The 14,606-nt window shown below is 38.3% G+C and overlaps 1 protein-coding gene across 1 annotated transcript; it reads right to left on the reverse strand.

The window, feature by feature from the left end:
- Positions 1–1,627: 1,627 nt before the first annotated feature.
- Positions 1,628–2,402, reverse strand: LOC142635932 (uncharacterized). Its single transcript, XM_075809974.1, has 2 exons — positions 2,141–2,402; positions 1,628–1,920 (listed from the first exon to the last, which is right to left on the reverse strand). Exons 1-2 carry the CDS (start codon positions 2,400–2,402, stop codon positions 1,628–1,630), a joined length of 555 nt encoding a protein of 184 aa, XP_075666089.1.
- Between the last annotated feature and the right edge of the window lie 12,204 nt (positions 2,403–14,606).

Here is a 14,606-nt window from a genome sequence, read left to right on the forward strand (position 1 = left end):
TTTCAACCTCTTTTTTGTATTTTTCCTACAAATTTAAAAAAAAAAAAATTACACCTTTTAAAATACTAATAATCTCCACCATAAATTTAAAATAGTTTTGACACATTTTAATTCCACCATAATCTCCACCATTAAGCCCACTTCTTATACATTTATTTCCATCATTGTAAAGAACCCAAAGGGAAATGGAAGATTGTAGCTATTTTCGAGGTTAGCTAGGCCTCCTAAGAACAGAGAAAGAATTGAAGGAAAGAATAGAATCAAAAGTATTTTGACATTAACTCTTTGAATGAATCCCTTTGTACAGCTTCTTGTTATTCTTATACCCCCTGTAGCTAACTGCTCACAACTGTCACCAACTGTTACTAACTAACCAAACTAACTCCTATTACCTGTCAATGCAACTAACCACCATAGAATCTTAACCATAGAAGCCTATGGTAGTAACTATCACACTAGGCAGTCACTTATTTGAATACACGGGGTAACTATAGACAGTACATACAATGACCACAGTAAGTAATTCCTAACAATACTTCCCCCTTTAAAAGACCTTGCCCACAAGGTGAGAGAACCTCTGCTGCAGCACATACAAGCTCTCCCATGTGGCATCATCAGGACTTTCACCTTGCCATTGAACCAGGACTTGAGTGATAGTCCTATTGCGAAGTTGATGGGTCCTTTCCTTGAGAACAGCTACTGGTTCTGAGATCACAGCCCCTTCCAAATCAGTAGGTGGTAAGGTTGGAATAGAAACCACATGCTGCCCAAGCTTAGCTTTTAGACAGGATACATGGAAAGTGGGATGTATCCTAGAATTTGGAGGCAAATCCAACCTATAAGACACCTCACCCACCTTCTGCAAAATCTGAAAAGGGCCATAGTACTTAGGAGATAGTTTCTTCAGCTGAGTGTGCTTAAGAGACTTCTGCTTGTAGGCTTGAAGTCTTAGGAATACCCAATCTCCTATAGAGAAACTCCTATCAGTCCTATGCTTGTCAGAATATAGCTTCATCCTTTCCTGTGCTGCTATCAAGTTCTGTCTTAACAAGAAAGTTAGCTGCTGTCTGGACTTCAGATGTGCATCCACACCCTCAATCTTTGTTGTTCCAAGATTGTAGTCCATAAGCCTAGGGGGAGAATACCCATACAATGCTTCAAATAGGGTTAGTTTAAGTGAGGTATGAAAATTAGTATTAAACCAAAATTCAACAAGGGGCAACCACTCAACCCAAGTAGCTGGTTTGTCAGCTGCAAAAGCTCTCAAATAATGCTCAAGACTCTTGTTCACAACCTCTGTTTGGCCATCCGTTTGGGGGTGATAGGCTGAGGACATGGCTAATTGAATGCCTTGAAGCATCATCAACTCTTGCCAAAAATGAGAAGTAAAAATAGGGTCTCCGTCACTAACAATTGAAATAGGCATCCCATGTAGCTTGAACACATGTTGCATATAAAGATTTGCTACCTTAGAAGCAGTATATGGATGAGACAAGGCTACAAAATGAACAAACTTTGCAAACCTATCCACCACTACCATAACCACCTCCTTCATCTGAGATTTTGGAAGACCCTCAACAAAATCCATGCTCAAAGCCACCCAAGGTCTCTCTGGTATAGGCAAGGGTTATAGTAGACCTGTTGGATTACAGGTTTCATGTTTGAGCCTTTGGCAGGTATCACACTCCCTAACATATTTCCTAACATCTTTCCTTAACCCAGGCCAGTAGAAGTCTCTCTGAACCCTATGCAATGTCTTAAGGAAACCAGAATGACCCCCCCATGGCCCATCATGCACCTGCTGCAAAATGGCTATCTTCAATGAATCACAAGTCCTCAAATACATTCTGCCTTTATATAACAGCAATCCATTCTGCATAGTGAAGCCCTTAGGACCTTCCTTCCCTGCTTGAAAAGCACCTAAGATACCCATAATGGAATTATCAGTAACATAGCTAGCCTTAAGTTGAGCCAACCAATCAGGTGTGGGAAAGGAAATCAGGCACAAAACACCATCTTGAGAAGGAATTACCAAGTTGTTAGGGTATGCTTTTATTGTGGAATATAAGAAGGGTAAGGAGAATGTGGTGGCTGATGCTTTGTCAAGACAGGTTATTGGTGGTGGAATTCTTTCTGCAACTTATCAAATACTCCTCTTGAATTTTAGCCAATCCAAAAGCTGCATTCAATGACTGTGGATTTAGCATCCTCACTGGTAAGCGTATCTCATCCTTCAAGCCACTGAGAAAGCAACTCAACTTGTGTGCCGGAGAAAAACCTTTGATTCTATTTGACAAAATCTCAAATTGAGTCTTATACGTTGTCACAGAAGCTGTTTGCCTCAACCTGGTTAGCATTTCCATAGGATCATCATACGCATTTGTGCCAAACCTCACTTGCATAGCTTGAACCAGAGACTCCCAGTCACAGAACGCTCCAATTTCTTCGCTTTCTTGGAACTAGGTCAGTGCTTCTCCCTCCATATGGAATGAAGCTAGCATCAATTTCTCTCCAATAGGGATATTATAGTGTCTGAAATACTGGTTAGCTTTATACATCCAGCTCACAGGTTCTTCACTAGAGAATTTGGAAAATTCCAGTTTCACGGTTCAAGACACCGGCAAATTTGGGTTGTGATTTTCCCCAATTCTCTGAGATTGGAGAGATCCTCCTTGATCTCCAAAACTCAATTTCTGCAAGATTGAAGTCAACTGTTGACTCATTTCATTCATCACTCTTGTATTTTCATTCATCGTTCTTGTATTTTCATTCAGCATTCTTGTATGGATCTCTTGAATGGTTCTCATCTCTTGTAACTCTTTTGTGTGATGATCAGTGGTAGTTCAAAGTGAGGCAATGGCCTCGTTGGTTGCAGCAGAAGCACGGGTTTCTGCCATGGATGCCAAGGAAAGCGAGCTCTGATACCAAAGGTAAAGAACCCAAAGGGAAATGGAAGATTGTAGCTATTTTCGAGGTTAGCTAGGCCTCCTAAGAACAGAGAAAGAATTGAAGGAAAGAACAAAATCAGAAGTATTTTGACATTAACTCTTTGAATGAATCCCTTTGTACAGCTTCTTGTTATTCTTATACCCCCTGTAGCTAACTGCTCACAGCTGTCACCAGCTGTTACTAACTAACCAAACTAACTCCTATTACCTGTCAATGTAACTAACCACCATAGAATCCTAACCATAGAAGCCTATGGTAGTAACTATCACACTAGGCAGTCACTTATTAGAATACATGGGGTAACTATAGACAGTACATACAATGACCACAGTAAGTAATTCCTAACAATCATAAAGGCCAAATCCAAAGCCTTTTCAACCTAGACTTTTTGTGAAACCCTTTCTAAAACACGGTTACACAATTTTTCACGCAAAACCCTTTCCTTCCCCTTCGCCACGTTTTCTTTCTCCATGTTTTGTTCCTTCCCACGTTTCTGTTCTAAGGTATCACCTTTACTGCACAGTTTCAGATTCATTTCCCTTCCCCTTCCCTACATTTTTTTTCTCCCCACCTTTATGTTCTCCGGTTTCATATTTACTTCACGCCAGTCTTTCTGTCTTCCTTCCTTTTGGTCTTCCTCTCCTCCAAGTATATAAATACTGACAGAAGCTGGATGATTCGATTGAGGTATCTCTAAATCCCAGTTTATAGTTTTGGATTTGATTCTTGCCAATATATAGCTCCTTTCATAAAAACAAGCGTATATTCTTGGTAAACTAAAGACAACGTTCTATCTATTAGTAGTTTAACCACTTCTTTCTTCTCCCTGTGTACGTTATTCTCCCTCTCTCCTTTGCTCTCTTTACTCTATTTCCTATGACAACTTTGAGACAATTTTTCCATACAAGCTATTTGCAAGCAAAGCCCCAAAAGCAAGAACATTGTCAAGCTAGCACCCACCTTCAACGGCATCCCACCACCGTAACACCGCCGGCACCACATCAATAAAGGTATTTTCTTCTATACACAAATTTTGTTAATAATTATGATTTAGGTTTGATTGTTATGGACTACTTAGTTTTGATTTACGTATCAAGCCTAGATTTGATTTTGATTAAGGTTTAAAATTTGGAATTGGTTTTAGATAGTTAGAGAGATGAGAAAAAGAGAAGGTTTTGATTAAGGTTTAAAATTTAGAATTGGTTTGATTTACGTAGACGGTTTTTATTGGTCTCCCTCAGCCCATGCCAAAAAAACCCACACGGTTAGCCCCTTTCTTATTTCAATCAATTTGCTTTCCTCATCCTTTACGATTATAATTATGTTCCTTTCACTTATTAAATTTTATCTTTATATGCTAGAAATTTACATATTTCTATAATATATTTTTTGAATAACTTTTCATTCTTCAAATTTAATCTTCTCCAAACTATTAGAGTCTTTTTATTTGGACGAGTTCAGACACTAAAATTAATCTTTCTCTTTTGACGAGTTCGGATGCAGCCTCTACCTCTCCATAGCAAATCTCTCTCCATCATTTTTGGGGTTTCTTATTAATGTATGTTTCATCTATGTATTTTGTTATTGTTGATGAGATTTGAAAATATTCGTTTTGTTTATCTATTAAAGAATACAACTTTGTGTTTATTAAAATTATAAATTGTTGCTACTTATTGGGTTGTGTTCAATGCATTTTGTAATTTGCCGTTTAATCCTGGGCCCAAGGTGAACTCATCATCGTCTCTCACCAAAGCCACTGCAAAGCTGAATAGAGGTAATCTAAGATAAACAAGTTGCTTCCTTTCTCTTTTGAAGTTATAATTTGACAAAGGCATCCAAAAAATTTATAAAATAATTTATTAGATATAAGCAGCCAATTGCTTGCAAGTGAGAGAGGCTACAATTTCAATGAATTTGTTCTAATATATCATTCTCCACCTATTCCTATGACACGTATTTTGGTAGTAAACTTGGGACTGTTCCGTTTGACAATTAGAACATTAACAAATATGCTCTTTGTTCTTTATGAGATATATACATGTTGATTGTGATATTTATGTAGACATGTACATATGCATGTCTATATATGTGCTTTTGCTTTTGGAAAATTTTACATTTTTGAGATTCTTGAGTAAAGGATCTATTTGTTTTTTGTTTTGGTTATGTGTATATGTGTGTTTTGATGTGCTAAGCGATCCAATTTTTGGTACCATTCAGTTTTGAGAGGTAGATGTTGAATTGTGTTTATGTTTTAGCAATCTAACATTGATCATCTTGAATGTCATTTTATTTTATATAAAAATCGAATTACCATAAAAGTGATAAATGTAGTAGAAAAAAAAAAAAAAAATATATATATATATATATATATATATATATATATATATATATATATATATATACAGAGGCCATCTATCCATTCATTGCATGTACTTGCTATATATATATATATATATATATATATATATATATATATATATATATATTTTTTTTTTTTTTTTATGTTTGTGGTTGTATATGATGAAGATGGGGTTACATACTATTCTTGCTTTATTGATTTTTTTTGTCCCTTTTTTTGGTAATAATATAATTTCTGTATTTGAATTTTTTTCTCCTTTGTTTTTATTAATTTTTTATTTTATATGTTGTTTTTAATTAGCAACAAAAGAATGTACTACTATGTATGTACTTTACCAAAAGGTATAATTTGGTTTAATGAAAGAATTTTGATATATTGTGAGCAAGTTATTGGTGGTTTAATACATAAATTTTGAAGTTAGAATAGTGAGTTGAATTTGGCAAATTTATGGTAATGGAATCTGTGCAGGAAGCCAACTTGAGTCCAACAATAAGGTCGTGAACATCTAGGTAGTCTCTTTGCATGTTTTTGTTTCAATTCTTTTCCTTCCTCTAATATAGTTTTGTTGTTTAATTTGTCAGTTGAAATTGAAATAATTTTTTTTTTAATTCTAGATGAAATTGTTTATGAGTTTGTATTCTATGATCGTGTTTAGTCTTTTTATGTGGGGACAATTTTGGGTTTTTTAATTTGAATGATATAGGGTCCTAAGTTGCCAATGGTTTCTTCGATTTTAATGAGCACCTTTTGAGAAATCTAGGCTTTTACTTTGGCTAATTGTTTTTTTTTTCATTTTTAATTTGAATTGTCATAATTCTCAACTAATAGCATCCTTGAATTTTGTGCATACATGTTCTCTGGTTTGAAAATGTAAAACACCCTATCTTCATCTTGCATTTTTCAGTTCGTAGCCTGTCATTAATATTGGGCTAGACTTTGTTGGTTTAGGCTTGGTTACATTTACATTTTTCAATCTTTTTCACATGAGATGATAGGATATGAAATTGGGGTTATGTGTCTCTTGCAATATTTAAGCATGTGTTGGAGGTTGTGTTATAGAAAATTGCATGTTCTTGGTACATAATATTTGTTCATATTCATTGCAGCATAATAGTCTCCTACTTTTTCCCCTCTCCAATCTATAGGTCCTTGAGTTATTGTTCTTTTTGATGAATAAATATCTTTGATATTGTTAGATTTTTCGCATGTGGTCTTCTAGGGTATATATGAAGGTGAATTTTAATGATTCAAACAAATTTATTGATTTAAACTATGCAATTATATAAGTTAGATTTTATTTCTTTTTGTTGTCTTATGCTTCCTCTCCTCTTTTATTTTTCTTTTTTTTTAAAGAAAGTAAATACATGTGTAGGGTGGTATACCATTGTTTAACAATTTTTCTTTGAAGTAGCTTAGTGAATTCCGAAGGAGGAAGGTTGTGGATACTTTGCTAATGCTTGCTATATGTAGGGCTGAACTTGGACTTTGATACTGAAATATATCCGAGGAAATTCATCTTTGAGACTTATCAAATTTATATGTCTCTCCTCTTTCGAATAATGATTCAATGTAATTGTTTATTCAAGTAATTACAAGTAATTGTGATTTTAATGCTGAGTCCACTTGACACTTTTCTTAGTGTTCTTTGATTCAATGTTTCTGTGCTGCTCACAATTTGGATGTTATGGAATCAATGATTCACTTATTTTGGGTTGGTACTATTTTTAGTTTAGAAAGAAAAGAAAAAGGTTTATGGGTTTTTATTTGTGCAATTAGTATTTTATTTTATATTTTATTTGTAGTTTTCAATGCAACTAATATCAATTCAAAATACATACATGAAAGTGGAAATGACAATGCTTGATGATCCATTTTATTAAAAAAAATAATTTCCCATGCATCGCACGGGTTAACGACTAGTTATATTAAAATTCCTATCGTGGAAACCAAACATTAATTGCAAATAAAAAGTATCAAACTAGTAAGACTGAAACTTTCTTTTAAAAAATAGTATAATTGATCATAGATGATTGGCCTGCAAGTAATGAATAAGATCCAACAAGTACACTAGAAGACTATATCATAAGCATTGCTTCTTGCCTTTTGATAGAATAGTTTTGCTTCTAGTTTTGGTGTAAGCTTAAACAAGAGACTATATGACACCTTTACCTTACTTTTTGCACTTTGAAAGCTTAATGCTTTGCTCGTACAGATGGACTGTGAACTTAAATTAAAAACTCCTCTTATGAAAATTAAACAGTGCAGATAAAAAGTATCAAACTAATAAGACTGAAACGTTCTTTAAAAAATAGTATAATTGATCATAAGTAAATGGCCTGCAAGTAGTGAATCAAGAATTCAAGATCCTACAAGTGATGAGTTCCACTATTTAGACTTCTTTGGATTGCTTAACCAACTATTCTATATATAAAATCATTTGATTTGTCCTAAAACAAAGAACATTGTTATTTATGACTGTCAGGCTAACCATGGAGGGAAAATGTTGCATTGTGGTGCCGGAAAATACAATATTAGACAAATCAAAGTTCAAGGGAATTGAATCAACTCCTCCACAACAACTTTGGCAGCTGAAGCTCGAGATCATAGAGGTGATGTTGTTATAGGCTGGTCCAAACATGTCAAAGTTTTTTCGCCTATCCAAGCTGAAGCTTCCACCATTTTCTGGGCAGTGGATCTTGCAATCGAAGAGCAGTGGAACCTCGTCTGTTTTGAAGGAGATACCAAGGCCTGTTTTGACCCTCTATCATCCCCTGACCTCCCCCCTGACTGGACTATTAATACCATCATCAAAGATATCCGCAATATTGCTCTTTTCTTTTCTTATTTGAAGCCATACTCTCTGTTACTTCCTTAATTGACATGTCCTTTTTCTGTACTTCTTGATGATTCAAAATGTAAAATACACCTAAATAAACTTTGATGACCAAAAGTTAAAGTGAAACTTTAAGAAATGGTTATTATTATTTTTTTTTTCTTATTCGTTCTCTTTTTCTTTTCTTTTCTTTTTTTTTAAATTTTTAATTTTTTTAAATTATTTACCGCTGTTCATTGAACTCTGTTAATTATATTATTCCTCACCTTAAGTGACAAGGTTGGAAGCTCCGGGGTGCTGCTCTATTCTTTGCATATTGAGCTCCTGGATCTATAAATCAATTTTCTTCCCTCTTTGTACCTGAGATTTCCAGATTATGGGTTTATCAATTTATGTCATCTCCAAATTTTACTTCCACATGTCTATTCATAATTTCAGTCATCTGATAGCTTTGACTCTAGTTTTTGTTTAAGCAACAATTTGAAGGATCAATATATCTTAGTTTCCATCAGCGTTAGCAGCATAAGTAGAATAATGCGTTCTGGCTTCCTTCCAGCTGTCTTCTTCTCTATGTTACCACAGTAAAGAGGACAAAATCGTTGTCTCAAAAAAAAAAAAAAAAAAAAAAAAAAGAGGACAAAATCGAATTTGTTTAACCAGTAAGCCTCAGTCATGACTCACTACAAATCATAGTTATTTTCTATTTATTATAACTGTAAGTGCACAATTGCACCTGGCCCCAAGAACAGTTATGGGCTCAGGCCCAATGAGCCTTAAACAATATGAATTTGTAGAGTGTGGGCTTGAAACCTAGGTTAGAAGTATGTAAGGATTAAATGACAAGCCAAAGACTAGTAATACTTGGAAACAACAAGGAACGTTATGAATCAACCTCCTCGGACGTAAGCCAAGGGCTGTTCTTATATTATCTCTTTCTTTTTGTTTCTGTTTCTTTTTTATTACAAAAGAGTCCGTCCCTGTTTTTGTTCCAGGTTCCTCCTTAAATACTCCTCTTTTTAATACTTTGTACACGTGTTGCCCCAACTCCTCCCTTAGCCTAGATATTTCTTTTCTTAGTGCCTTTGAACAGTAACTAGAAGTTTCCCTTCCACTGTTCAAGTGTCACTTCCCCATTAATGCGGCCAGGGTGGTAGGTGCAGGGTCTTTAATGTGGAGGTAGCAGCCTTTACCTTTGACATTTTTCCAACATCAGTGCTTCTAGGACATTCAAGGGTTCACCCCCTTTAACCATTGGTTTTGTCCGTGTCCTTTCCTGACTTTTACCATGAAGTCCCGGGTTCTTCGGTGTCAGTCCGAAGGGAAAAATCATCCTCGGCTGGATCCTCGGACCCTCGGCGTATGGGCCGACCCGTAGTACTAACAAGTCCTAAACCCAAGAGTAGGTCGGCCTTCCTTAGCATGACCCAACGGCCCATATTCCCATCAAGGTATTTTTACTCCCCACAATAGCCCCTCAAAACTCTAATTTTCGACATCCGAGGAGAAAAATAGGGTTTTGATCTAACGAGGATCCACTCTCACCACTTTATAAGTGATGGCACGTGTGGAAATCGTTTCGCGTCCCAGAAGATGCCACTTGGCGGTTTTATTTTTAAAAACGCGCGCATTTATTACTGTAAGTTACTCTTTGTCTCCCATGTTCAACGGTGAGATGGGCATCCAACGGTCCTCGTTACTCCACGAAATTTTAGGCGGGACAAATATAATTTCGAGGCCGCCCTTTCGCACGTCGTGACGCTTCGGGAACCTGCGCCTTCATTTAATTCATCAGGGATCAATCCCATCAAAACACCTACAATCATTCTTTACCAGCAGAAAACCGTGGAAACCTGTACCTTCAACTTTGTAAGTTCTTGCTCTCTCTGTTCTTAACCTTTTCTCCTCGGATACGATTCTACCGTTCTTCGTAAACATTCTCCCCTTTAGAGTTTAGCCTTTCGTTCTTTTCTAATGGGTAGGTTTAAGTGTCTAGTTGATACCGCCGCTGGGATGGAAGGCTTTAGGGCCAAATACCGTATTCCCAGCGATGTAGGACTAAAATATTGCCCGGCAGAAGCCGTGGCCGGTTCTAGGAAAGAGGGAGAGGTTATCATCCCAATGATAGCCTTCATAGAGGGTGGGATGACCCTCCCAATGAGACCTGTAACTAGGGAGTACCTTCGCAGCCACCGGTTGTGTCCCGATCAGTGCCTCCCAAACGTTTTTAGAGTTTTGGGTAGTGTAGATGCTCTAAACGAGCAGATGGGTTTAAACCTCACATGGCACAATGTCGTGTTCCTATATGAGTCCCATAAACTTTCTAAGGTAGGTTATTATATTAAGTCTCGGTCCAGTACCGTTAGGCTAATCTCCTGTCTGCCCAAATCCAACAAAGGCATGAAGGACGACTACTTGATCATGTCTGGGAACTGGCACGACGGCCTCCACTGCCCAGTTGAGTGGGGGGATCCAGGTGCGATGCCGTAGGATTAATCTCCCCACAACACAACTTCTTCTAACACACACAGAAATGCGTATTCATACTTAAACTTATTAAATATATGTGTGAATCTGACCAGGTTTGTTTGTTTTGATGTCTTTTTTGCAGATAAGCAACACGTGCGTCCTCGTCTGAGTCACTGTAACGTCGCGGATCTAAACCGAGTACTTCGCTCCGAGGTGTTCGTCAGCGAGGACCTACAACTTAGAGCCGCCCATCTGATTTTAGGATACGATCCCATCTCCTCAGACTTCCAAGAAATAGAAAACGCCATAATCGCGGGTGACCGGAGATGAAGAAAAATAAACGTAGCCCGGCCCAACTTTTTAGACGACCGCGACCTCCTGGACGCTCCTAACACCGTTTTATACAACCAGCCTATAGCAGCAATTCCCCTTGCTATGCACTCACAAGCAACTCCGTCGTTCCAAGAAGAGCAGTGTCTTCTTCGCACACACTTGACGACGAAATAGATCAATTCCATCTCGAAGACACCGAGAGACCTCGCGGGAACCGCCAGGGTACTTTCCGACGAGGAGGAAGAAGCCACCGAGGCCTCCGGAATTGCGGGGTTTGTGGTTGCCCTACCCGAGGACGAATCCGAAGAAGATATGGGAAGAATGCAGGTCTCCTCACTACGTAGCTGCTAAGGTTGTAGAGAAAAGACGGGGACGTCCCAAGTTCCCCCATCTTTACCACCTCCCCCTCCTCCACCCGAGCCAAAACTTCCGGCCCGAGGATCCCAAGAAGAAGAGAAGGGGGATAACGAGGGGACGATTAATAAGGACCCCAAGAAACCACGCCAACAACTCCCACCGGCCCAAGCCAGGCCGGACAAAGGCAAGGGTAAGGCCCGCCTGGGCTGAAATCGGGAATTCAGGGGACGAGGCCGAAGTGCGCCGAGCATCGACCACCTGGTCCCCCGATCTAAGATCGGACGGCGCACCCATCTCCCGCCGGTCCAAAGATAAGGGCGATTCAACAAGGCCATGCCCACCACCTGGCCGAGGTTTTGGAACGCCCTCTCTTGCTGCCCAAGGACATGGAGACCTTGGAAAAAATGGGCCAGCCACAACTATTCCTCTCATTAAAAAGAGACTTAACGCTGGTAAGTTTTTCCCCTTTTTTAGGAAGATTCCACTTTTAACAATATTTATAAGTAAGTTTGTTTTTTACTATTCCTAACTCCATCATCCTTTGTTACAGGCTATCCAGGAGGTCTTTGTAGCCAAGAAGTTTATAGAAGACACTCGGAAGGTAGCCAGAACTGAGCTCGAAATCAGGCTGGAAACTGAGAAGTCCTTGGGTACAGCCCTTGCTGAGAACGAGAAGCTGACCTCGGAGGTGGCGGATCTGAGGAGAGAGAAAAATGGGGTCGAGTTAAACTTGAAGACTATGAAGACCCAGATAGAAGGACAGCGCAAACTCCTTCGCGAAAGAGATGAAGAGCTCTCCCAATCTCAAAGGGAGTGCTCGGATCTGAAGAATGAACTGGCGTTGATGAAGAAAGAAGCCAGCTCCTTCCAACTCTCTCTCCAAGCTGCCAAGCAGGCAAGTTTCGATGAAGGGGTAGCAACCACATAGGAGCAGCTGACAGAGAAGTTCGCGGCTTTATGCCGCGAATACTGTCAAAAAGTATGGGGGGAAGCTTTAAACGTAGCAGGAGTTCCCCAATCTTCGGATCTGAGGAAGTCCGAGAACGTTTGGCTTCCCCTAGAAATACAGGAGATTGAAGAGGCTCCTACTGCTACTCCTACCCCCGAGACAACTCTTCTGCTCTACCTCGGTGGTCCCACAAAGAAATTCACGATCCTACGAACCTTCTCGGTTCCAACAAAGAGAAGGAAGGAGGAGGGGATGCAGAGAAGGACTTGAGCCAGACAGTGGAACCCAACGTCCTTCCAACGAAGACAGCAGATAAAGGAAAGCAAGTTTTGACTCCTTTTGAGCTGGAGTTGAGAAAGACCGAGGGCACCAGTACTTCTCAGCAAGACCCCCCTCCAAAGGCTTAGGACTTATCTTTAGGACTTCTCTTTTTCCATGTTTGAATTATATATGTAATGTATATTTGACTAATTAATGAAGAACAATTTCATTTTGCTTTTCACTTGGGTTGTATCTGTTTTTACTTTATGCTTTTTTTGTATTTGTTATAAAGATTGCCATTAGCACATAACAAAAATTTCTCAAAGTAAACAAATCTAACTCCAAGGATTGCACAATCATAACTTCCACATAATCATATGCACATTATTAAAGGTTTAACAAAAGGTGGTATGGTTGAGATATTTAAACAGTGCCTTTGATTAAAAAAGGAGAGAAGATCCTGTATAACGATTAAACCTTTGTTATGTACAGCATCCTTTCTAGTAGGATGTAAGGTCCGAGGGCCATTCCTTACACAAATTTGCTTGACATTTAAGGATATAAGACTCAAGATCCAAGTTAATAAACAGCAACGCATTAACACCCAGGCATAATCAGAAGTTAACTTTAATCAAAGTCGTTGTCCGAAGATAAGTCTTAACCAATCTTTCGTTTAATTCTTAAGAATTGTAACTTCAAATGTTAATTTTCTCAAAGTAGGAGGTCCGAAGACCCGGCATAACTAAGGTTCTGTTTAACAAATGACAAGACATCAATTTTCACAAGGTTTGTGGTCCGAGGACTGCACTTAACCAAGTTTCTGTTTGATTCTTAAAAATTGTAACTTCAAATGTTAATTTTCCCAAAGTAGGAGGTCCGAAGACCCGGCATAACTAAGGTCTCCGTTTAACAAATGACAAGACATCAATTTTCACAAGGTTTGTGGTCCGAGGACTGCACTTAACCAAGTTTCTGTTTGATTCTTAAAAATTGTAACTTCAAATGTTAATTTTCCCAAAGTAGGAGGTCCGAAGACCCGGCATAACTAAGGTTCTGTTTAACAAATGACAAGACATCAATTTCCACAAGGTTTGTGGTCCGAGGACTGTACTTAACCAAGTTTCTGTTTGATTCTTAAAAATTGTAACTTCAAATGTTAATTTTCCCAAAGTAGGAGGTCCGAAGACCCGCATAACTAAGGTTGTTTTAACAAATGACAAGACATCAATTTCCACAAGGTTTGTGGTCCGAGGACCGCACTTAACCAACCTTCTGTTTGATTCTTAAAAATTATAACTTCAAATGTTAATTTTCCCAAAGTAGGAGGTCCAAAGACCGGCATAACTAAGGTTCTCCGTTTAATAAATGACAAGACATCAATTTCCACAAGGTTTGTGGTCCGAGGACTGCACTTAACCAAGTTTCGTTTGATTCTTAAAAATTGTAACTTCAAATGTTAATTTTCCCAAAGTAGGAGGTCCGAAGACCCGCATAACTAAGGTTCGTTTTAACAAATGACAAGACATCAATTTCCACAAGGTTTGTGGTCCGAGGACCGTACTTAACCAAGTTTCGTTTGATTCTTAAAAATTGTAACTTCAAATGTTAATTTTCCCAAAGTAGGAGGTCCGAAGACCCGGCATAACTAAGGTTCGTTTAACAAATGACAAGACATCAATTTCCACAAGGTTTGTGGTCCGAGGACCGCACTTAACCAAATTTCCGTTTGATTCTTAAAAATTATAACTTCAAATGTTAATTTTCCCAAAGTAGTGAGGTCTAAAGACCCGGCATAACTAAGGTTCCGTTTAACAAATGACAAGACATCAATTTCCACAAGGTTTGTGGTCCGAGGACCGCACTTAACCAAGTTTCGTTTGATTCTTAAAAATTGTAACTTCAAATGTTAATTTTCCCAAAGTAGGAGGTCCGAAGACCCGGCATAACTAAGGTTCTCCGTTTAACAAATGACAAGACATCAATTTCCACAAGGTTTGTGGTCCGAGGACCGCACTTAACCAAGTTTCGTTTGATTCTTAAAAATTGTAACTTCAAATGTTAATTTTCCCAAAGTAGGAGGTCCGAAGACCCGGCATAAC

The sequence above is a fragment of the Castanea sativa genome, chromosome 5 (assembly GCF_040712315.1).
Source record: "Castanea sativa cultivar Marrone di Chiusa Pesio chromosome 5, ASM4071231v1".
Taxonomy (NCBI): Eukaryota; Viridiplantae; Streptophyta; class Magnoliopsida; order Fagales; family Fagaceae; genus Castanea; species Castanea sativa.

What these genes read in the sequence shown, in the direction of transcription:
- LOC142635932 (XM_075809974.1), bottom strand. Translation starts at nt 2,402, where the DNA reads ATGCAAGTGAGGTTTGGCACAAATGCGTATGATGATCCTATGGAAATG. An exon ending in TCAAGAGGAGTATTTGATAA is followed by an intron (nt 1,921 to 2,140) that starts GTTGCAGAAAGA and finishes TGGGTATCTTAG; the next exon opens with GTGCTTTTCAAGCAGGGAAG.